Source organism: Manduca sexta, chromosome 5, assembly GCF_014839805.1.
Source record: "Manduca sexta isolate Smith_Timp_Sample1 chromosome 5, JHU_Msex_v1.0, whole genome shotgun sequence".
Lineage (NCBI taxonomy): Eukaryota > Metazoa > Arthropoda > Insecta > Lepidoptera > Sphingidae > Manduca > Manduca sexta.
The window spans coordinates 1,227,970-1,253,135 of NC_051119.1; the positions used below are offsets into that span (position 1 = coordinate 1,227,970).

Here is a 25,166-nt window from a genome sequence, read left to right on the forward strand (position 1 = left end):
GATTTTTTAAGGAAGATCAGCGACTGTTGCTTGCATATTCTGGGGATATGGTAGAAATTTAGCTGCAGGGGTCCACTGTACCCAACAAAAGCTTGAAAGAGGTCTATGAGAAAAGAGATTGGGAACCTCTAAGATAGAGTATCAATTGTAATTGACGAGAAATCACTATCCATCAGTCGACACAACGCTAGACTGCTCACATCAGATATACACAACCTGATATTGGAACGCGACACACGTGGGCCACTATGGCGGTATTTGCACCTATATATTGCCATCCAGACCGCCAGAATCTAAATTAGAAGCTAGTTTCCAAATACCATAATTTGAATAGATAAATAGTTGATACAGCAACACTAGGGTCGGAGTGTAATCAAGTCGCCCCACACGATTGTAATCCCCAGTATATTGACTTTTAAATGCAACATCACGCCGCGCGGGTGTTAGCCCGCAGATGTACATTATTAACGGGGATTATACAATATTGCCCGGTGTTTCGCTTTGCACCATTAGATTTTGATAATCAGGTGTGATATGCCAGATTGTTTATTGACTTGGGTTCGATGCCCTGGATATTCTAATTGGATTTTAGAGTATTCAGGCAACTGTTGAGATGACAATCTATTGTTGTTGATTTATCATCGAGTATAATATAAGTCATAGTAAAAAGCCTGAAGGAATTTTCTACAGGATTCAAATTGATCTAGCAAGACTTGCGTGCAAATGTTAATTACTGTACAAGATCATTGATGTTGCGTTAATAAATAAAACCATATACTCGTCTTTACCTCTACTAACAAAAACTTGTGCCAAAAATCATAAATATTTTCAACAAAAATCTCTGCTTTACGTTTCCGTGTTTTGAAAATTTTGTAATTTTGTAGGGAATATGGCGTGTGCGTGAGTGTATTTTTAAAAGTGTGATATTGATGTTTTGTTAGAAACTTACACTTATTTTTATTTTACATCTACGGTTCGAGTAACTAATTATAAAGTGTTATTTTCAAGTAGAGCAGTATGTGGTTTCTTTAACGCAATGTCAAAATGACCCCGCTTTATATAATTGTAACACCCTTTGTCAACAATTGTTAAGTGTAATAATTGTATTTGAATTCTAATCTGTTTGCTTAGAGAAACGATAGAAATCATTTTGATGGAACTCATTTGATATATAAAGAACTTGCGGAATGTTGTTTAGACCAATCTCATAAATGGCTAAATATAAATGAAACGTAATTAGCAAATAGAAGACTGATTTTAATTCGCTTTCTATTTTATTATTTACCGTAAAATATGCGCATTACGTGTAATTTGTAAGTGCTGTAAATTAATTTAATTAGTATACGCATCAGAATGTGATTTTAGTTTTTAATATTACCTTATGTAAATAACATATATTTTTTTTAAATTAATAAAGTCATTGAGGTTACGTTTTAAATTTATCTAGACTTCAGTTATACAAGTTAGCCTCCAAGAAGTAATCTCTAACTCAAATATTTACACCAACAATAATCTGAATACAGCAATTTCATTTTTTTAAAGTCATAAAAATAATTGACAAATAAAACATTCATAACCTGGTCCCATAAACACTTTTGCCTATAAAAGATAATGTTGCCACATTTGGTGTGAAAAAAATCCCCCCAAAAAGACCTTACCCCACATTATGGGGATTTACGTGTGATTTAGCATTACTCGAGGCAGTTTGCAATAAAATTGTATTGGGGCTGAGTTAATTTGCCGACACCGGCCAAACTGGCGGGGTGGGTTAATAAGTTGGGGCTGAGTGACCGGCTCCCAGGTGGGTTGGTAATGGTCAGGTAAGACGGGCATAAGTCATGTTCAAAACTGTCCGGTCATTGCGATGAGATCATTTTTCCTGCTGATTGACTTTCGTAATGGATTTTTTTTGGAAAATGAGGGTGAGTTTTTCTTGGCTTCTTGGTCAATGATGAATTGATAATGTTAAACAAATAGTGCGAGTTGGACTCTCATATTGAGGGTTCCGTACAGACTTGGAGGTAAGGTCTCTAAATAGCTCGTAAATTAATTTAGTAAATGAATGTTCGTGTCCTAAATTTAAAAATAAAATGTAAATTCAATGAACTTAGCTTTGCCGTTCAATCCCTAGAAATGGTTATAGAACTAACCGCTAATAATAAGTTTGTAATATTAAATACGCATTTTATTTTTGTCATTAAATTACATATATACCGTTTTGAAAACTTTGCTTTACATATCGTGCTGTAACACATTGCTTCTTGCCAAACTTTATGATTGTAACTCAACGGGAAGTACCTTATAGATTTTGATTCTCTTATCAGATCGTTAAACATGCGACATAAACACTAATTTTGATCGCGTTGACTTACAAATTTGTTTTTTCACAGTGGAAAGAGACCTTAGTCGCGCATATCTGATATCAATATCAACTTAATAACTTTGTGTTCCTGCGAAAAAAATCTAATAACTTGCGATCTAATAACTTATTAGTATTTAATATTTACAATCCTAATGCTGCCCTGTTACTCGATATAGCCATCAGAAATGCTTTTTCAACTCTATTTATTAGTAATAAGGATAATATTTCAACATTTTTATAACTACTATATATTTAAGTATGATTACTATTATAAAAAAAAATCTAATAGAATCTACCTGAAAATCATAAGTCTACCAGTAAAGCGAAACTAACATCACGCCTCGCACAAGATGGGCAGACAAGACATCGCAGTCTCGCCCTAAGTTATTGCGACAATAAATCTTAATACAGGGCCCGGCGAGCATGCTAATGCCGTATAATATGCCCGCGGTGGGGGCCACATAATTACCCAATAATACCGGCACAACACTAGTCACTATTTTTTATCGATAGTTTATACAAATAAGACGGTTATTGTATACAACATATCTAAAAACAGTAGAAAAATATTACTTTATTAGAAAAAGATTTACACCCTTATTCATAGAGGTTTTTTATCTAAGGACAGAGTAAATCTGTGATAACAAATCTGTTTCTCAGCTTTTCTGACAGCCAACTAGATTAAAGTTGTATCTCAATGTTAGCCAATCATAACGGCGCTATGTCTACGCACTGCGAAGGCTGCCATGCCGTCAGCACTGAGAAACAGACTTGTTATCACAGCAATGCTCCGTCCTTAGATAAACAACGCCTATGAATAAGGGGGTTAGTATATAATACCATGACTAAAATTATATCTTTAAAAGCGACATGATAGCCTATTTTTGCAACACCCAGTTCGAATTGCAAAGCCTGTTTTGGGACTGAAATGCGGCTGCCAGCCTGGGAAATTAGATAACTTTGTAACCTGTAATGTCATTCAAGCCGAAATACAATTGCGTTTGCACATTGCTAATTAGAAGCAAAATTGACGCCGTAGTATCTTCACAGACAGACTCTACTGTACAAACGATCTCCTATCTAATGGAAGGTCAAAATTCAATTTCTTAATTGTTAAACAATGGAAATAGAATTACATTTCAATTTTATTCTGTAGTTATTTCTTTAGTCTATGGTTTTAATAAATTGTATACTTCAATATGAAATGGAATTCGCCCTTAATACGAATGTAATAATGAATTCATAATTTAAAAAAGGAATTTTATATCCAGCCAGCATCGTCGTAATTGAATTAACTCGCGTTCCAAATATAAATTCAACTGTAAACGCGGAACAATATAAAAATCTGTTTTCATCGGCGCGAAACTAAAATAGGGATATCAAAGTAAAAAAGAATTGCGAATAATTAATGGTGGAAAAAGACTTCCCATGTAACGGCGAGAGACGAGCCTCAACTGTCTAATCGTCGGGAATGGCAAATGAGTTGGCATGATTTATTTTTATCGATGTTCGCGTGTCGCACCACTAGCGCCATACATCTTTTTAATAATGAAAGGATTTGGTAAACAGAATGGGGAATCAGGACCTTTCGCCATTAGTTATTTATTTTTATTTTTATAGAGTCGGCAATGCAGTTTTACATTTTTGATGAAGTTGGTTTCATAATGAACTTAACGAGATTTTTTTGTTTACAGAAGCTGAACTAATTTTATTATTATTATCATTTGCATTGTTTAATTTGATAATATTAAAATATACTTATCTTTATTTTTTTTCCGAGTTAGAGCAGTACTTTTTTATTGTTAAAAAAAGGCATTTATTTTATTGTTAAAAAACTCGAATTGCGGATATTTTACTACTCCTTCAATGCATTTAAAAATTCCCTCATCGCTGGAAATCGAGTTAATCGTCATCTATTGCCCAGTGATGATGCATCCAAAAAATAATTCAGAACACACCTAATGATCTAACGTGTTACTCACTGGCCGAACAAGGGCACCACACAGGCCTGCAGCGAAAGGCAAAGGTGACGCAACTTTATGGTGGTGCTAAAATACGCGCTTGCGTTCCGATTGTTTCTTATTTGGCAGTTAGAGTTTATAGAGCATCGTTCGGAAATTAAAAACGGTTCGACGTTTAGAAATCCGAATGACATTGCTTTTGAATTTAAAAATAGAACAGTTAAAAAAGAAATGTAAGCAGAGTTATATTATTACTAGCTTTTGCCCGCGGCTCCGCCCGCGTTATAAAGTTTTTCAGGCTAAAGTTTTCCGTTATAAAAGTAGTAGTTTCCCGGGAGCCTATGTTCTTCCCAGGGTCTCAAACTGTCTCCATACCAAATTTCATCTTAATACGTTGGGTAGTTTTTGAGTTTAACACGTTCAGACAGACAGATGCAGCGGGGGACTTTGTTTTATAATATATTTTTTAGAACTTTTAAAGTGAAACAATCCCGTCATACATCATTGTTGCATAACTTTAACCGTTTACGCAGCGCAGGCAACGGAAGCTCTCAAAACTTATAATTTTCCCCGTTTTTGCAACATGTTTCATTACTGCTCCGCTCCTATTGGTCATAGCGTGATGATATATAGCCTATAGCACTCCAGGAACAAAGGGCTATCCTACACAAAAAGATTTTTTCAGTTCAAACCGGTAGTTCCTGAGATTAGCCATTACTACTCCGCTCCTATTGGTCATAGCGTGATGATATATAGCTTATAGCGGTCCACAAATAAAGGGCTATCCAACACAAAACGAATTTTTCAGTTGAAACCGGTAGTTCCTGAGATTAGCCATTACTGCTCCGCTCCTATTGGTCATAGCGTGATGATATATAACTTTGAGCACTCCACAAACAAAGGACTATTCAACCCAAAAAGAATTTTTCAGTTCGAATCGGTAGTTCCTGAGATTAGCCATTACTGCTCCGCTCTTATTGAATATAGCGTGATGATATATAGCCTATAGCACTCCACGAACAAAGGGCTATCCAACGCAAAAAGAATTTTTCAGTTTGGACCGGTAGTTCCTGAGATTATCCATTACTGCTCCGCTCCTATTGGGTATAGCGTAATGATATATAGCCTATAGCACTCCACGAACAAAGGGCTATCCAACGCAAAAATAATTTTTCAGTTTGGACCGGTATTTCCTGAGATTAGCCATTACTGCTCCGCTCCTATTGGGTATAGCGTGATGATATATAGCCTATAGCACTCCACGAACAAAGGGCTATCCAACGCAAAAAGAATTTTTCGGTTTGGACCGGTAGTTCCTGAGATTAGCGCGTTCAAACAAACAAACAAACAAACAAACAAACTCTTCAGCTTTATATAATAGTACTAGCTTTTGCCCGCGGCTCCGCCCGCGTTATAAAGTTTTTCGGGCTAAAGTTTTCCGTTATAAAAGTCACGCTATATATTTTCCCGGGAGCCTATGTTCTTCCCAGGGTCTCAAACTGTCTCCATACCAAATTTTATCCTAATACGTTGGGTAGTTTTTGAGTTTAACACGTTCGGGCAGACCGATGCAGCGGGGGACTTTTGTTTTATGACATATTTTTGTAGAACTTTTTAAGAGGAACAATCCCGTCATACATTATTGTTGCATAACTTTAACCGTTTACGCAGCGCACGCAACAGAAGCTCTCAAAACTAATAAATTGTCCCCGTTTTTGCATCATGTTTCATTACTGCTCCGCTCCTATTGGTCATACCGTGACGATATATAACCTATAGCACTCCAGGAACAAAGGGCTATCCAAAACAAAAAATATTTTTTCAGTTCGAACCGGTAGTTCCTGAGATTAGCGATTACTGCTCCGCTCCTATTGGGCATAGCGTGATGATATATATAGCCTATAGCATTTCAGGAACAAAGGGCTATCCAACACAAAAAGAATTATTCAGTTCAAACTCCTAGTTTCTGAGATTAGCCATTACTGCTCTGCTCCTATTGGTCATAGCGTGATGATATATAGCCTATAGCACTTCACGAACAAAGGGCTATCCAATACAAAATGATTTTTTTAGTTCGAACCGGTAGTTCCTGAGATTAGCCATTACTGCTCTGCTCCTATTGGGTATAGCGTGATGATTTATAGCCTATAGCACTCCACGAACAAAGGGCTATCCAACGCAAAAAGAATTTTTCAGTTTGGACCAGTAGTTCCTGAGATTAGCCATTACTGCCCCGCTCCTATTGGGTATAGCGTGATGATATATAGCCTATAGCACTCCACGAACAAAGGGCTATCCAACACAAAAAGATTTTTTCAGTTCCGACCGGTAGTTCCTGAGATTAGCGCGTTCAAACAAACAAACAAACAAACAAACAAACAAACTCTTCAGCTTTATATAATAGTATAGAAGTATAGATAGAAGTATAGATGTGAGCATTCATTTATCATATTTTTTTTATTCATTCTACAGGGAACCGGCTAAGGTCAGACCATACTGCCATATTATAAGTAAATTTGCTTATTGCTTTGCTTATTTGAAAGTAGTATATCACGTCTTTAGGGTAATAGAGACCAACTTAAGACAGTGTTATTATTATAAATATATTTTAGATTCTAGAATATTCTAGGATTCTAAAATAAATATGTTCAGTTAAATCTACTACAAATATATGGCAATGGTATTTACAACTCATTACTAGGGGATCATAATCTTTTGAAGATGTATTCCGCTAAAGAAGTGAAATATGCGATTATTTTTTAAATCTTTTTACAACACAACTAAAGGACGCGATGTAGAGCGCTGTGGGTTCGCAAACAACTCTGCTTTTTCAGTATATACAATGTAGCGGGTGTTGTTTGTACATCGCGTCTATTAGCAAATACGCTTTGGACGCGGCCATGTTGTATTTTAACATTGTATTTAAACTACTGGCAATTCTGCCGCCCGCGTCTCACTACTCAATAGACCTTACAAAGTATTAAGAATTGAGTTACTAGGCTCACATAATGGCACTAAAACTATAAACAGTAGCAACACTGGACAAAATTGTGAAATATTAAGTAAATTGGCAAATGAAAACGGCTCGCGTCTGCTCTACTGCGTTGCCGAAAAACTAAGACTGGCAGCTATATGCGCACAGAATGACATTCATAGGGTTATGATGCCCTGGTACTTTGATAAAATTATTAATTATTGTGGATCAATAGACTGAGCGTTGTTATTTAGTTTTAAGTGAGTACGATCAAAACGTGTGAAAGAGATAGAGCTATGATGCGGCTCGTAATCATGAAGATCGTATACCTTCGTTTTATTGGTTGCATCATCCATCCGTTTCGTTTTGTGAAAGTATTCTCATTCCTTTTCTTTTGTCTGTGGTTTACAGATTTATTTCTACCTATATATTTCAGTAAAACCATTCGTAGCTAGTTTGTTTGCCAGCGGAGTGCAAACAGACGTAACCTTTACACGTGGGAGGATAAAAACCGGCACAATGCGTTACGCACAACAAATAATAAAGCCACGGAAGAATGTAGCGGTGTGGCGCGAAGTGGCACCGGCCGACACAAAACGTACAAAACTCGGACCAAGACCGACGGCCGACGGGTAGTGACTACTGTTCGATATACTTCTATGTAATGATGTCCTGGTACTGCCAACTATGTATAAGCGGTTATAATGACTACTGTTTAGTTATACTTGTTTGTTATGTTCTCCTAGTACCATGAATAGCGTGTAGTGACGAAATATGGGAATAAAATATTGTTTTTTTTTTCACATACGTACTACCTTATTATGATAGCCTAGTACCATAAATCTGATGAAGATGGATTATAAAATAACATACTGATTTTTCACCGCATAGATAAACTTACCTTTAGTATGATAGCCTAGTACTAATAATATCCAACAACTAGTTTAATACAGGCCTTTTTAATTTTCATTCAAGGTTTTTCATTTACGCGCCGTAGCACTGCAAACGACTGATCGTCTTATCGTTAAATTGAATAAAAGAATAATTGTTTACGTAGTATAATATTATATGAGTTGGTGATTACGATATTAGTAGTGAAATACTTCTAAAATCATTAGCGTGTAAACCAACTAAAGACATTATTACATAATAACTGAGTCGATTGCCTGACAAGTTATTAATTGGCTAATCCCAACACTCGACTGTCAACTGATAAGCCGCTGAAGGCAACCTTTTGAGGGCGAAAGGCGAAATAGGCACGAAATAGAGTCTATTTCATTGGTCATTTTTGACAACCGGTCAATTCATGGGTTAATTGTAAAGACGTTTTTTTAATCTCTATATATGGTTTAACCATAATATTAAGCATTTCATCACGAATTCAAATGAAATCAACCAATAAAAAGTTTACGTTCTATAACGGTCACCTGAATTTCACTAGAGAATATTCACTTTATATTCCAAGATTTAAGAAGTCAATAAGGTAAATAATTAATAACATATATCAGAGATTTAATTCAACTTTTAATTAAGACTATATCATGCACCTAGATGATTTCAACAATTTCTAACTAACCAAACATAAATGACAATATTTTGTATTCAATTCACACTACACACACAAGTAACGCCCGACAAGCTATCGGTATAATCCGCCAGCGAGCTTGTACAAGCGTTTAGTCTGCAGTTAACTGCGCTTTACATTAGACATTAGGGCTAATTTGTGTCGTGTGCTCACTAATATTTGTATTTCGTTAACGCCGCGACACAAGGCTCGTGCGTTTGTCGAACGTTTGTATCGATAATTAAATGTCATTTCTATTGGCGGTGTGTAAATGTTCAATGAATCATTTGAAATTGACTTCAAGAGGAAAGGTTTTCTGTTTGTCGTAATTTTCTTTATATTTAAATTTAACATACGTAACTATTGTTTGCCTACCCAAGGACTTAAAATTAAAACCATAAGGTTCAGATTCCCACGGAATAAATTTGACGAAGTTTGTACCATAATTCCACCCGACATCAATCTCACTAATGAATCTATTTCTAAAAGTAATGTTACACTTTAGCGAGAATGAAAGTGATAACAATAATCAAATGACTAATTAAAATATTTATATGCCGATAATGCTAAGCGTGTTGGCTAATTAGTTAGTCAAACTTAACAGCCGTGTGTAAAGTAGGAGCCAAGAAATCGATTAGTATTGCATACATTATTGGCTATAAACATGTATATTCAATATTGAATTATCACCCTGTTCTAGATTTTGTGGAATAGAAAGTTCTGCTTTTGGTTTCTAGGTTCTTTTATTATTATAAGGGCACTGCAAAGTGACCTTACTGCACTTGATGGGAAGCGTAATGAGGTCCAGAACATGTCACCTAACGAGAGAGGACTATCCTTCGCCAGTCGATACAATTATGCCGTCCTGTTTGATAATTCTTTTCTATCACTATTTACTCGTAATTAAATAGCCCACGAAAGATTGCCAGTATTTTTTTATTGCTTTGATTGACGAGACGAGCTTGCCGTTCGTCTGATGGTAAGCGATACGACCGTCCATAAACAGTAGAAACACCAACACCTTGAATTACAAAGTATTGTTCGGTATTCCACTGCGCTCGCCATCCTGAGACATGAGATGTTAAGTCTAGTCCAGTAGTTACACTGGCTACAATGCCCTTCAAACCGGAACACAACAGTGAATACACACTAATATATAATAGACAGTATTTAAGGGTCACAAAATATAAACAAATATAAACAGCGAATAAAAAGATTGTACACTGGAGTGTAAAGGTTTATAAACCAGTAGCCAAAGGCTATAAAAATGGTGCCATAAAATGCGATGTATTGAATAGTGTATTCGACCACCCGGTAATTCTATAGGGGTCCGATGGTGAGTGACCACTTTTTGATCGCCGTGGTTGAACTGTCAGTTTGTGGGTTCGATTCTCTTGCCGAGACATGTTCTTAATTACCTTACTATCCATATATATAAAAATGAATCCCTATTTCCCTTGGTCACGCCATCACGCGTGAACGGCTGGACCGATTTCACTATTTTTTTTTTAGTTGTGTTTGTTATTGTCAGGAGAAGGTTCTTATGAAAGAAAAATTAAGGGAATTGAGCGGAATATTAGAAAATTTAAGAAAACTTAACGAAAATATTAATTTTATATAACTGTCAATTGTTTGAAATAACTGTCAGCGATTGACAGAATGCGCGCTGCAAATTCATAATTAAGGTGGGACAACGTCTGTCGGGTCAGCTAGTTAGCTTATAAAAGGAGGTTATTAATTAGATGTGTACTTTTTTACAAATACCTTTTTTAAATAATTTTCCGTAAGACCACAGTAATTTCTTGTTTAGCCAGCAATTTTAATTAGACACCGACTCCAAAATTGGTACCCAGTTATGTTAAATATTTTTATGGATTTAGTGGTTTTTGTAGGCGGTTTAACGTTTTATTAAAGTTTTTTTTTAATGCCTTAGTAGGCAAACGAGCAAGCGGTCCACCTAATGGTAAGCATCAACTGCCTACGGACTTTGCAATGCTAGAAGCACAGCCAAGCCGTTGCCTATCGGAAGGTGAGCCCTTGTGATCCAATTGTTACCAAACTTCAAAGGGTGACCCATTGCGCTAATTTGAGGATTACATAAAAAATCATTAAAATCTCTCCGTCAATCAATCGGGGGTATGTGATGTAGGTCCATTCCTTATTTACACTACCTTACCCCAAGCCAAGTTATACTCCCAGGGATACAGAATGTCACCGATTCCGCGAACTCTCAACGCTCTTAATGCTCTCCTTAACAGCGCACCAGATTTTGACGTTTTTTCAGTTGATTGGAACGTGATCCAGTATGAATGTTTGCGTTATTGTGAAATTAACTCATGATACCGCATATTTCATGTACTTATTAAGTGCATTATTGATCTGTTTCATATTTTATTGTAGTTATATGTTGTTATTAACTTAATTAGTGTAATTGGTTTATCCGTTTTAATTGAAATAAATAAATAACGTATTTAACATTGGTAATTAATGGAGCAACAAAAACTGTGTTTTTAACTTTGTAAACAATTGTTAAGGGTTGCAATGTATACTCGATATATTGCCCTTATCTCGAGCTGTTATAATAAGTTATATCACCTACTCTCCTCTTCAATGCGTGTCAATTTTCTAATCCAACGCTGGTCTCTCGGGCAAAAACTGTCTACAAATACTCAGGTAACCAGTCCCGTCAAATGTATCGAGCGAGTGCAACATTTGTATGGGACGTGCGAAGAGGGTGTCTGTCCCTCCGCGCCCCCCGCACCGCACCGCCGTCCACCGCGTTTCACCTTTTTTATAAAGCGGATGTTGCTGTTTGATCGGCATATTGTTTCGTTATCGTCTGGGATTCGATTCCGATTGGTAACAACCTGTTATGTTTGCGAGATATCGGTCCGCGTCGGCAGTAATCTTTTCTTTTATAATGTAATGATTCTAAAGTTTTTAATTGTGTATTCACATCTTTTCATATTGATAGGTCGCTCTTGTGTGAATCCGCTTGGATAGGTACCACCGCAATGTCTATTTCTGCCGCCAAGCAGCAGTGTGTAGTCACTGTGGTGTTCCAGTTTGAAGGACATTGTAGCCAGTGTAACTACTGGACATAATAAGACTTAACATCTCATGTCTCAGGATGGCGGGCGCAGTGGAATACTAAACAATACTTTTTAATTCAAGGTGTTGGATGGTGTTTCTACGAGGCGAATGGGAAGGATGTCTCGTCATTCAAAGCAATAAAAAAAATATATAAGACAAAAAACACTCAGTTTGAAATCGAATAACCTCAGAAACATTGAAAATAAAATTGAGTAAACAAATAAATTGCTATATAATCCTTTGTTCATTTTAATATTAATGTAATCAATTTTAATAATTTATCTTAAAGCTATGCCAATTCTTTTGTCAAACTCTAAGGAGTCCCAAAGGTGACCTTATAGCTAATATTTTTGTGATTAATAACTGAAGGCAGATTATAATTTCAGCTCGTCATGTGGCACCTTGAACCATAGAGAAACGTTATTTGTGATTCGTATCAATGTCCGCAGACAAAAAAATGCTTGCAGTATTAATTTATCCACCACATCGTAGCATCATTAGTGGGCCAAGAGAGAACTATCTATTAACTTTAACTCGATCGACACGAAATCTTTCTTATACGTCCATGGCACAATGGCACTAACTACACAATACCAGAAGGTTCAAATTGTATTGTTGGAGACTCACCTGCACTCTACTCTCTGTGAGGCCGATCCTCATGGCGATCTCCTCGCGCATGAAGATGTCAGGATAGTGCGTCTTGCTGAAGCATCTCTCCAGCTCGTTGAGCTGCGCCGGCGTGAACCTGACGAACATCAAAATTTCAATATTTTTTTGTTTTATAAATCTATATATATAAAAATGAATCCCTATTTCCCTTGGTCACGCCATCACGCGTGAACGGCTGGACCGATTTCACTATTTTTTGTTCTGTTTGTTATTGTCAGGAAAAGGTTCTAATGAAAAAAAAAATCAAAAAATTACACGGAAAATTAGAAAATTTAAGAAAACTTAACGACAATATTAATTTTACATAACTGTTAGTGGTTTGAAACAACTGTCAGCGATCGACAGAATGCGCGCGTGCATACATAATTAAGACAGGATAACGTCTGTCAGGTCAGCTAGTGTGATATAAAATCGGCTGAGCTGTTGCAAAGCTGAGAGCACACCAGAAACGCTTTAGCATCCCTATCCAGATCCTCTAACAAGCCGCGTAAAAAAATCTAAATGTTACCAAATCTGGGTATCGAACTCTCCTAATCCACAGTTCCTTTATACTTACACTACACGAAGCTGGTGACATTCAGGGCCTTTATTTTTGGATTTAAAGAAAGATGAACCACTTCTTGGTAAGTGGTCACAATCACCCATGGACGTGAGCACAGCGAAGGCGCTATCTATTGCGAGTAATTCAATCAGTGGACACTAGCTTTGCTTCCAATTTGGCCCGCGTGGGAATCGATTTGTAAATAATTAAAAAAGTAAGCTTTTATGTCTTGAGATTCAACCTTAAATACAATGAATGGCGAGACGAGCCAGTTGCTCGCCTGCTGTCAAGCACTTGCAGCACCATCCAAGATTTAAATACAAAACAATGTCCTAGTTCTTACACCATATTCCTTGGCGATAGTTATTGGTTTCGACAAACAGTGGAAGGTGCGACGGCGACGCGACACTAACGGGACGTCTAAACAATTGTCCAACACTTCTTTGTCCTGCCTCTTCCACTGTTTGGCAAAACCATTAAACATTGCGATAGAACTTACCGCACCAAGCTCACATATACAAAAGACCTACCACCTAATAAAAGGCTTTCTAAGTCTCAAAACTTCGTTTCGAAGTTTCTCGAACGCCATAGTTTTATTACCCGATTGACCTCACAAGGTCGGGTCTACTAAAACTAACAACTACCTCAAAGGATATGACAATTAATTATCATAATTACCAAAATTATGTAGCGTCATATATATTTCCAGTCCATATTCTCTTGGCCACGAAAACATAGCGGAGATAATTTGACGCCTTGGGGCAAATAGGTTCGATCTGATGTATTGAAAAACCTCTTAGAACTCTGTTGCTCCAAAGCCGTATATTGTCTACCTTACAAATGGAGGCTGATCGAAAAGTCTGTTGTACCAGTGGTGAAAGATGAAGTTTTCCGAAGGGTACCGACACAATATATAGGTACTAATATGCATAAATGCGGTCTACAAATCGTTCTAATGATATTTAGATTCTACATAAATTCTACGTAGGGGAAGCCGGCAGGAATCTGGTTCTATGGACCCTTCCTCACGGGTTTTTACTAATATCTTACACAAAACTTGTTTTTAGTACGAACTATGTAATCATTGGAGGTCCGTGCAAACTCTCTTACCAACCCAAAATTTTATATTAAATGTACATATTTTGTAAGACTATTCCTATTGCGATCTACTAGAGAAATCCCTACTATAAAATAAATATATCCTGTAGATTAATATGCCTACAGAGTAATTCTACCACTGCTAAGAATGCGTCCAAATATGGCGCCATACTTTCCGCTCGTGTGCAATTCTTAATTTGAATGCTGTCCCGATGTCCACGTTTTCGAGCTGCTCAACACCATAAGACCGGTGACTCCAACAAAACTGTCTAGTCACCCTTGATGTTGGACATTAGTGAAATAACACTTTCCCAGCAAGACAAAAAATCTATTGAGCGGTGCGCGAACTGACTTGCACAAGCACATGTCTATTTCTACCGCCAATCAGCAATGTTTAGTCTTGTGTTCCGGCTTGAAGGACATTGTAGCCAGTGTAACTACTGGACATAATAATACTTAACTTCTCACGTCTCATGATGGCGAGCGCAGTGGAATACCAAACAATATTTTGTAATTCAAGGTCTTGGTGTTTCTACTGTTTATGGGCGGTCGTATCGCTTACCATCAGGCGAACGACAAGCTCGTCTCGTCATTTAAAGCAATAAAAAAACAAGCATTCATATTCGTCTTTGGACGCATTCTGTAAACTCTTTAAATAAAGCAATTTTACGGATTTTATCACGGTTTTTTTTTATTCTTGAGTAATTTAAAGTCCATACCTGGTCCGATGCCTCTTTTGTTTGGCGGGTTTGTCCGAGTCCGAGGTGGCGGAGGACATGCTCACCGGCACCGTCGCCATGTGCCCGCCGTGCTGGTGGATGCCGCCTGCAACAGTCGCCGGTTGTTATCGCTTTGTCGGTACGAATATAGATCATATCGTCGGGTAAATAATAAGAGTTCGTTTTCAGTAAATTTTGTGATGTTATTTATTACAAATTTAACTAAAAAGTCTTTTTTAGGTAAACAAAGGGGGCAAGTGCGAGTTGGACTCGCGCACCGAGAGTTCCGTACCAACTTATAAATAAAGTATATAAGTACATATTACACGATGTATAATCATAAGATTATGATTATGTCCAGATTTTTTGCATTATATGTGGTTTCCATAGGTTCTTGCGAAATTTCATTCAGTCTAAGTCAAAAGGGTGTTCCCTACAGGTATTAAATCACTTATAAAATCACAAAGTATGCGACATAAACGGTCATATCTTTTGATCACGTTAACTTACAAGTTTGATTTTTTTAACAGCTGAAAAAGACCTTACACCCTAGTATTTGATATTAATTTCAACTTAATAGCTCTACGCATTCCTGAGAAAAAGGATGTTGACAGACAGACAAACGAATATACAGACAACAATAAGAATTCTGATTATATAAAGGTTCCCTTTGAGATACGGAACCCTAAAAGAGATCTTAATTTAATTATTACATAATTTCTAAAATAAGTCTTAGTTTTCTTTGCTGCTATTTATTAATATTGTATTTATTATTGAATTTTAGCTTATTCGAAAAATTAACCCTAATATAGATTCGAGCGTTTCGAATTTAGCCACCATGGTAGTAATAACTAAACAGAAATAACTTTTTTTTTATTGCCTTAGTAGGTAAACTAGCGGTCCACCTGACGGAAGCAACATCCGACATCCATGGACTAAAGCAATGCTAGAGGCACAGCCAAGCCGGAGTCTACGGGGAGCCGTTGCCTACCCAGCAACATGAAGGCGTAACGAATATCTATCTATATATATAAAAATGAATCCCTATTTCCCTTGGTCACGCCATCACGCGTTAACGGCTGGACCGATATCACTATTTTTTTTATTGCGTTTGTTATTGTCAGGAGAAGGTTCTTATGAAAGAAAAAAATAAAAAAATTGCGCGGAAAATTAAAGAAAACTTAACGAAAATATTTATTTATTTATTTATTGGATAAGGATTGCTAACGGAGTTTACAATAATTCTTATAATAACTACACATAATTATAGCTATAATAGCTTACGTAATTGTAACTCTGGTTATAAGCAATCACAGCATGAGCCACAATCTTTAAGACAATAGAAAATGCTCAAGTACTTAGTTTATCAATTGTACAGATAACACTATTACAATACTTAAAAAAGAAATAAAAAAACTATTTAAATTTAAATGTAACAATTTGCGATAGAGATCTATTAATTTTATATAACTGTCAATTGTTTGAAATAACACAAATAACATAGCTAAGACGGGACAAAAAAAATAACATACACCTCTCTTTACCTATGAAAAGATAAATAGTGTGTTAGCACTTGGGAAAAACTTATTATTCTAAAGTAAACACAGGTAAGTGAGTAGGAGGTTAATTTATGCGCAGGTTTTTCTAATGTTGGTAAAATTATGTAACGTGTGAAAACTGTGCGGTAGTATTTGAACAACGTATATCCAACATTTAGATATAAAAAATAAGTGTATGTGATTTCGAATAGGCGAATTTCCTAAAAGCTTTTTGCACGTTACCATAGATAATTTTAAAATTGAGGAGCCTGCACACTACATCGTTTCATATGACTGCTGGAAAGTATCAAACAAAAAAATATTCTTTGTATTCAAAGAAATTAGACTAGAAGTGGCTCGACTAACATCCTGTTCTAGAAAGAAAATAAAATCCTTGATTCCGTGTACAGCGCCACCTCCCGTGTCTTATTGTGAAACTAATATATTCAGGGACCCACTCGAAAACATAACAAAATATTAAAATAGGTTCAACAGTTTAGGAATTTAGTGACATACACACGTAGAAAAGAATTACATGTATATTTTTTTAGTAAATTATTAAAACAAAGACCAATCTGCTAAATTCACATTCAACAAACTTGGGAAGGTAAAAATAGTTTTTAAGTTTTCTGAAATTTGCATTATTCTTAATTTTTATTTCCGTAAAAACTTCTTACAAATAAAATAACTTTAAAAAAATATGAATCGTTATCAAGTGTTGGCGTGATCAAAGGAAACAGGAACTCATTTTTATATATATGGATACCCTCTGAATCGTAGCATCTCCGTCTAATAATATAACTACCTACCCATTTCTTATAATTCGGCTATTTTCTGAAACGGCCGAAGATATTTTGCTGGTCTTTTATTAGCAAGTATGAGAAGACAGCACGGCGTCCAAAACCATTTAAATAACACCATAGGTATAATAATAATGCCTTTTTTGCGACGAATCAACAATGAATTTATAATTAAATGTAAATATTGCATAAAGTTTACGCCCAAAGCAGCGAAGGCGTGGTCAACGGATGAAGGTCATAGATTCCATTCCCGGATTATGCTCCGCGAACTTTTATTTTGACAATAATCTTTACATAATATAATAAAATCATAATAGCCCGATGTCTGTACATTATAGATATTGATAAAAAAAATATGGGAGTTCTTTATTAGAGCAACAGAAGTCAAAGCAATATTTTATTTATTTTTGTCTGTCTCTATGTTTGTACACGCATCACGCAAAAACTACAGCATGGAATTGAAAATAGTTTTCACTAATGGGTTGCTAGAGGTTTGACTTAAAGTATTGACTACATTTTATTCCAAGACAAACTCTTTCACGCCAGCGATGTGACAAGCAAGAACTATTTATACAAATATAAAAGGTCTTAGTAGCTTTAATAATACTTAACATAGAAAGCACAAGTCTTTAACAAAATACCTATGGCTGCATAAGTTGCTATTTCGCCTACCTTTTACATACAAAGTGTGTTAATGTTTGTTAGTTTTGAGAGGAAACCTCTAGTGTTGGAACCATGACGTCAAGACATTAATATTGAGCGAGTGACGCCATGCAGAAGGAAACTGCCCACTCACGCTGAGTTAAACACTTCTCTTAACGTATTTTCTTATATTTATACCCCCTTATTCATAGATTTTTTTATCTAAGGACAAAGCATTGCTGTGATAACAAGTTTGTTTCCCAGTGCTGACGGCATGGCAGCCATCGCAGTGCGTAGACATAGGGCCGTTGTGATTGACTAATATTGAGATACAATTTGATTAGTTGGCTGTCAGATAAACAAAGCTTAGATAAAATACGTCTATGAATAAGGGGATTAAACTTTAAATGGACAGAGAGTCTAATGTCAATAGGTATAATATTCTGTCGTTTCCTGAATATAATAGATTGATTTTCTCCTAAGGCGACTCCATAAGAATTACCAAACAAATGACTTAAAAGTCACCGACTTATGACCTAAGTATGTATGACTATTATAGCCACCTCAAAAATAATCGCGCAAATACTATCAACTTGCTGCCAAGATAATTGACATTACTACAAAATTTATAACTAGCGTATCCAGTAACTCTTAGTTTCATAGTAATGTATCAATAATGATATAATAATATCAGCCCTGTATTATATACTTGCCCACTGTTGAGCACGGGCCTCCTCTACTGAGAGGGATTAGGCCTTAGTCCACCACGCTGGCCTAGTGCGCATTGGTGGACTTCACACACCTTCGAAATTCCTATAGAGAACTTCTCAGATGTGCAGGTTTCCTCACGATGTTTTCCTTCACCGTTAAAGCGAACGATAAATTTACAAAGAATCATGTGTGTACATGATTTTAGAAAAGTCAGAGGTGTGTGCCCTTGGGATTTGAACCTGCGGACATTCGTTTTGGCAGTCCGTTCCACACCCAACTAGGCTATCGCCGCTTTAAAGTAATGTATTCCTCGGCGTAAATAGACAGGATCTTATATGAGTGTTGACAAACCCTGCAAGTGTTCTGGGCGAACGTTGTGCGCGATGTGCAGCCGCGCGCCGAGCGCATGGTGCCTCTCCACGTTCGGTTTCACCTCCAGCTGCTTGCCCTCCTCGCACGACTCTTTGTGACCTGCACACACCACACAACACTCACGACATTGCTCTACAAAAGCTCTTAAAAAACTATGTGTACTTATGTACGCACGTAAGAAGTTATATTTCTTTGGTGGAAGAAGATAAAAATCTTTCTAATAATTTAATCCTTCGCGTAAACCTATGTTTGTAGAAAAAATTACACTAATAATAATAATAAAAAAGGTATTTAATACATTGAAAGAAAATGCCGGCGAAATTACCATCCCTTTAAAAATAAGGAAAACATTGTAAGAAAAACAACGTACTTAAGAATACGTCATCATCGAAGGTAAAAGAAATGCCAAAGCGCACTAAGGCCAGCAAGGTGGACTAAATGCACGTGGAAATCTTAATGTCGCAATATGTTACGATTTTTTGCGAAACAGTAGTATCCCTTAAGCTCATTTGCACTGTAGATAAACAAGTATATAATCTTGCTCTACCACTTTAAGAACTGAATGAAGGTATAACACAAATAATGCACACATTGTAATGCATATTGCAATGTAGTAAAGTAGGTTTGGACGCTATTTATGCCGCTTGGCGTCAATCTTCGAAAGGAGATCAAATTCTAAAGAACCTAGAAAATATACAAGATAAGAATATCACTCACATTGTGGTATACAATTAATATTTCCAACTCCTCCTTATCTTTCTATTTGATTAATTTCGTTCCGGGATAATGACAAATTAGTGTTCCCTGAGACTCGCGGAGCTTCACCGCTCGGTGTCCTAATGCGTGCCACTGCTGATCCTGGCTTACAGGAGTTGTAGTGGTGGGTGTGAGGGCGGGAAAGTCTCACGTTGTGGTAAGCCCAATCTCTTCCCGGAATCGTCATCAGTGCCTTATCTTACAAAATGGTGCACAGCATTAAATATTATTCGTTATTCTAATACATTAAATACTAAGTTTGAAAGGCTATAAAAACATTAACTAAAAAGTTCTTCTAACCCAAACGCAACAGCGTCTGTGCCACCGCATTGTCTATTTTTTCCGAAGAATGAGACCTATTTCGTGGTGTAAAGGACACCATAAGACTTAATTTCTCAGTATGATAAAACTCTATTAATACGGTAGTTAACGAATTGTATGTATGTTATCCAAAATCTAACAGAAAAATATGTTTTTTAAATCCACGCAATAACATGTAAGTTATAAAGCTTTGAAATTTGGTAGAAGAAGTAACTGCCAAATATCAGTAATAGCAAACTGTGACGTCAGCGTGTGTCACCGGCTATAATACTGCCTGTATGAGAAAGGGATAGCACGATAATACAACCACGCCCCCTCTTCGCTCACAACAACATATTATCAAGTATGAATAACTTCTATTTTTAAATCAATTTTAATGCCGATTTCACAGAAGAATTTCTTGTTCATTTTATTCACTAGTACATCTAAAATAAAGTATAAAATCAAACATAAAACTACGCAATTGCAATTGTAATTCAAAGTTCACTATCAGTCATACCACTTACTATCAGAAAATATTCTCTCCCAATAAAAATATAACTAAATCGAAAATTCTCCATTCAGTGTTGCCACTCCCAATGTCCCATTCCACTAAATCGTTAACGTGCTAAATGTATAAAGTTCGGAGCGGAGGGCGACCTTTACTGCCGCGCTCATTTTCTATTAACCCCCCGAAATTGGGGAATATTCTTAAAGTCGCCAATTCTAAGTTTTTCGAAGAGTTCGCGCGAGGATTTTGCAAGAACTGAAATTACTTTTATAAGTATTTGTTTCGTTTAGGCATATAATTAAAGCCTACCGCCCGATTTCAGGACTTTTAGAGAGAATGAAGTCATCAGAAAAATGTTTTCTTTTTTAAGTACTAACAAATGTTTATTCTCCTGATCGGATCGAAATTGAGACTATTTAATGAAAGCCGCTTTTAAACAGGGCGACATAATTCTAACAATTATTGGCGAAAGACACATTTCGTAGAAGAAAACTAACACTACTATTGTTGGATTAGATTTTTTTTTCTTTATAAATGATTCCACTAGTGGGGATTCTTATTATCGATACGTTTGTCCCCCACCTACGACGTTGGTTCGATCTTATTGTATGTATTGGTTATACATAAAAGTTTAATATTATTAGCAAATCTGCCGTGCAAAGCTCAAAAGCGGTATCTCAAAAAAAAACTAAACCTTGATTTTTATGTCGTCAGATAGCTTAGAGAAATACCCACCGATTGAACTTATCAAGTATCTTGTTTAGGACTTGTTAGAAAAAAAACTTAATAGAATTTCTCTCTCAGTTTTGTATACAAAACTATAAGACTATATTTACAAAACTTCGATTATCTCGAAATAAGGTTTCCCTGACATACCGCTATTGCGCTTTGCACGGCAGAAATGTGATATTGCGTGTGGTTCTATAAGATAGGAATATGGGGACGAGAGTAGGCTATTGTATACTATTTGATACGTTGCCTACTCGCCCCCATATTGTTGGATTAATGAGATCAACCCTGCACTAGGCTAGCTGGTTTAGGCCCTGATTCTTTTTAACTGACTTCAAAAAAAGGAGGAGGTTATAAATTCGATGTGAATGTTTTTTTATATGTTTTTTACCTCAGAACTCGCTCATTTATGAACCGATTTGGAAAATTATTTTTTTATTCAAAAGAATATACCTACCTCCAGATTAGTCACATAGATTTTTTTCACATAGAACTTTTTCTAGCTTAACTAGCAATTTTAATTAGGCACCGACTCCAAATTGGTATCCAATATCCAAAAATAACATATTTGTATTAAATACGCTAATAAGCGCATTAAAACATGCTTTGATATGGGTGAAATTGAAGTATTTTACATTGGTGTTTTGCTATTCAACAGTAGATTGAGTAACGATCACATTAGCGCAAATTTTTTGTTTAAAATTTTTCCCAATGATCGCTCTATATAATCTTAGAATTGTTTAGTTGGCGACTTAATACTAAGCTTGGACCTCATGTCATGGCAACTAGCAGGGGGGGTTCACATCGGCGTCGGGTCGACGATGAAGTACCTGGGACTCGTCCTCGACAGCCGATGGAACTTCAAGGAGCACATCCGCCTTTTGGCTCCCAGGTTGGTAAAATTCACCTGCATAATGCGGCGTCTTTTGCCAAACTTGGGGGGGCCAAATGCTCCCTACCGGCGGCTCTACGCAGGAGTCGTGCGGTCCATGGCCCTGTACGGTGCCCCGTGTGGTCCGCAGCTGTGGCGCGGCGGCAAGGCCGCTTTCTGAACGCGCCACAAAGAGCGATGGCCATACGGCTGATACGGGGATACCGCACGATCTCCTGCGAGGCGGCGGGCCTCCTTGCCGGACTACCGCCATGGGGTCTCGAGGCGAAGGTCCTTGCGTCACTGTATGTGTGGCGCGGGGAGGCGTAGAGCCGGGGCGTAGCTCCGCTACCGCGACAAATTGCCGCGCGGCGGACGGAGCTCCGGCAGAACCTCATGGCGGAATGGCGACAACGACTGTCGCAACCCTTGGCTGGGCACGACACGATAGCGGCGGTAAGTCCCCTCTTCGAGGTGTGGCTGACGAGGCGTCACGGCGTCCTCTCATTCCGGACGACGCAGGTACTGACCGGTCACGGCTGCTTCGGCAGGTACCTGTATCGGATCCGGGTGGAGGATACGCCCGCGTGTTTTTACTGTGCGGATCGGCCGGAGGACACGGTGGAGCATACGGTGGAGGTGTGCCCAGCTTGGGCTGAGCACCGCCGTGTTCTCACAACGGCCATCGGTGGCGGAGACCTCTCGCGTCGGGGCCTGGTAGAAGCCATGCTCCGGGGCGAGAGAGAGTGGGACGCAGTCACCTCCTTCTGCGAGGACGTGATGCTCGCAAAGGAGGTAGCGGAACGGATACGGCGCCAAAGCGCCCAACGTCCCATCCGCCACGGCAGACGCACAAGACGCGGGCGTCGAACGTCTGCTGAGGATCGTCGGCCTCCGTAGGCGCGGACCGTCGGGTGACGAGCATTGGGTAGCTCGTCGCCCGAAACACCCCTAACGGCCCGTGTGTACGGCGCGTAGTGTTCCACGCGCGCCTCGAAGAGCAGTGTCAGCATAATTTGCGGGGCCCTTTAGGGCCGGTGCCTGCCTAGGTCTCAATGCCACCGGATCTTGGACCTAGGCACATAGGCAAAGGATGGGAACACCGTAGGTTCTTAGTCAGTAAAAGTCTGACACGCTCTCCCGCCCATCCCAAGGCGGGAGATAGTCAACTGAGGATTTACCTACGTAAAAAAAAAAAAAAAAAAAATGTCATCGCAACTATCAATGATTTTATTACGTTACTAGCTGACCCGACAGACATTGTCCTGTCTTGACTATGAATTTGCAGCGCGCATTCTGTCTATCACTGACAGTTATTTTAAACAATTGACAGTTATATAAAATTAATATTTTCGTTAAGTTTTCTTAAATTTTCCGCGCAATTTTTTGAATTTTTTCTTTCATAAGAACCTTCTCCTGACAATAACAAACACAACAAAAAAATATTGTGAAATCGGTCCAGCCGTTCACGCATGACAACGTGACCAAGGGAAATAGGGATTCATTTTATCCGTATTCATTATATCCGTTATTTTGTTATTGTTTTTGAGATATTATGTTTGTGTATTGGATAATGTGTTATTGTGTAATGTGTAGAGCTTATCAAACATAAGCAGTATCTTTGCAACTCGCGTAAAAGAAAGCAGCCGCTGATCTGAGATAAATTTAGTCCAATAGACCATCATGGGGCAATAAAAATGTCGTGAAAATCAGTTCAACATTTCCAAAGACTAGTCGGTGAAGAGAGATATAATAAATAAATGGGTGTTTAGATGGTTTCTTTATACGTGCGCGCCACAGTGACCTCACTGCACCTGATGATAAATGGAGTGGGTTTCAACAGAATGTCGACTGACGAGAGATGATTACCCCTCGACAGTCGACATAATTATGCTGGCCAGTTGGAACTTGATATACACAGGCTTATCCCGGAACGCGTCACTTACGTGAGCCATTACGGCGGGTTTTAACACCTTGTGTATAGTGGTCGCTATCCGGGCGGATATAAAATATATCCAACCACCAGCATCTAAGTAACATGTCTAAATAAATTAAGTTTAGAATGTCTTTAAAAAAACGGTTTATTTACTTTCATACGTTCTATTAGGTAAAGGTGAATCCACACTTTTTTTACCCATCGGGATCGATATTTCGCAAGTTTGCGGCTTCAATATTTGCTATTAATCACTTATTTGGTTTGCATGAGTCGTCTGTTTGTATGATTTTGCAAACGAAGTCATAACCCATAAACCCACACAAAGGAATTGTACACATTAATCACTATAGAATGGGACTCATGTGAAAAATAATAATATCTGCACTGTATTTTGTAATGCCCACTGCTGGGTACAGGCTTCTTATACAAATAAAAAACAATTTTAACAAAAATTTCACCGCCTTCAAAACCAAAAAATTATTTCAAATAACAGGTCACACAGACATTTCAAATAAGACAGCGACTTATTACCAATTGGTAATAACTTTTGGACATTGCTTTTGGAGCACAAACTTGGTCCTGATTTTCGTTCTATAACTACTGTTTAATATCTTTGTGATAGATACATCTGTTGTCATCGAGTTGATTTTTTAAATGGAACGCCAATGCCATCTTATGGCATTCGACAGAATCTTCGCTACACAGCGCAACGAGGATGTAAGACGACATCAAGGAGGCCGGAAAGCTAGCAGTCAAAGAGAATGACAAGCCTATGAAAAATTAGCAATTCAGCTGGTTTTAGAAAGCGATCGAATATTATTATTGGAGTCAAGTGCTGTGGGTGCGTGGAGACTGTCTCGCGTTCCGTAGTAGTTTGTGTTGTTAGAATTACAATTGTATTGGGACAAAAACTACAACTACTAAAATCTGACTTCGGTTATTGTGATCCGACATATCCCCACATACGCCCACGATACTTAGTACTAACAAGCTGTGGAAGACGATAACGTGCATACACC

The 25,166-nt window shown here is 37.6% G+C and overlaps 1 protein-coding gene across 1 annotated transcript in view; it reads right to left on the bottom strand.

Annotated features, from left to right (window-relative positions):
* Positions 1-25,166, bottom strand: part of LOC115446119 (homeobox protein orthopedia) — a 48,363-nt gene that overhangs the window by 18,301 nt on the left and 4,896 nt on the right. Inside the window, exons 2-4 of the mRNA XM_037445471.1 lie at positions 19,024-19,143; positions 14,982-15,087; positions 12,582-12,699 (exon numbers count right to left, since the gene is read on the bottom strand). Of these exons, the coding sequence (XP_037301368.1) occupies positions 12,582-12,699; positions 14,982-15,087; positions 19,024-19,143 (344 nt within the window). The remainder of the gene's footprint in view (positions 1-12,581; positions 12,700-14,981; positions 15,088-19,023; positions 19,144-25,166) is intronic.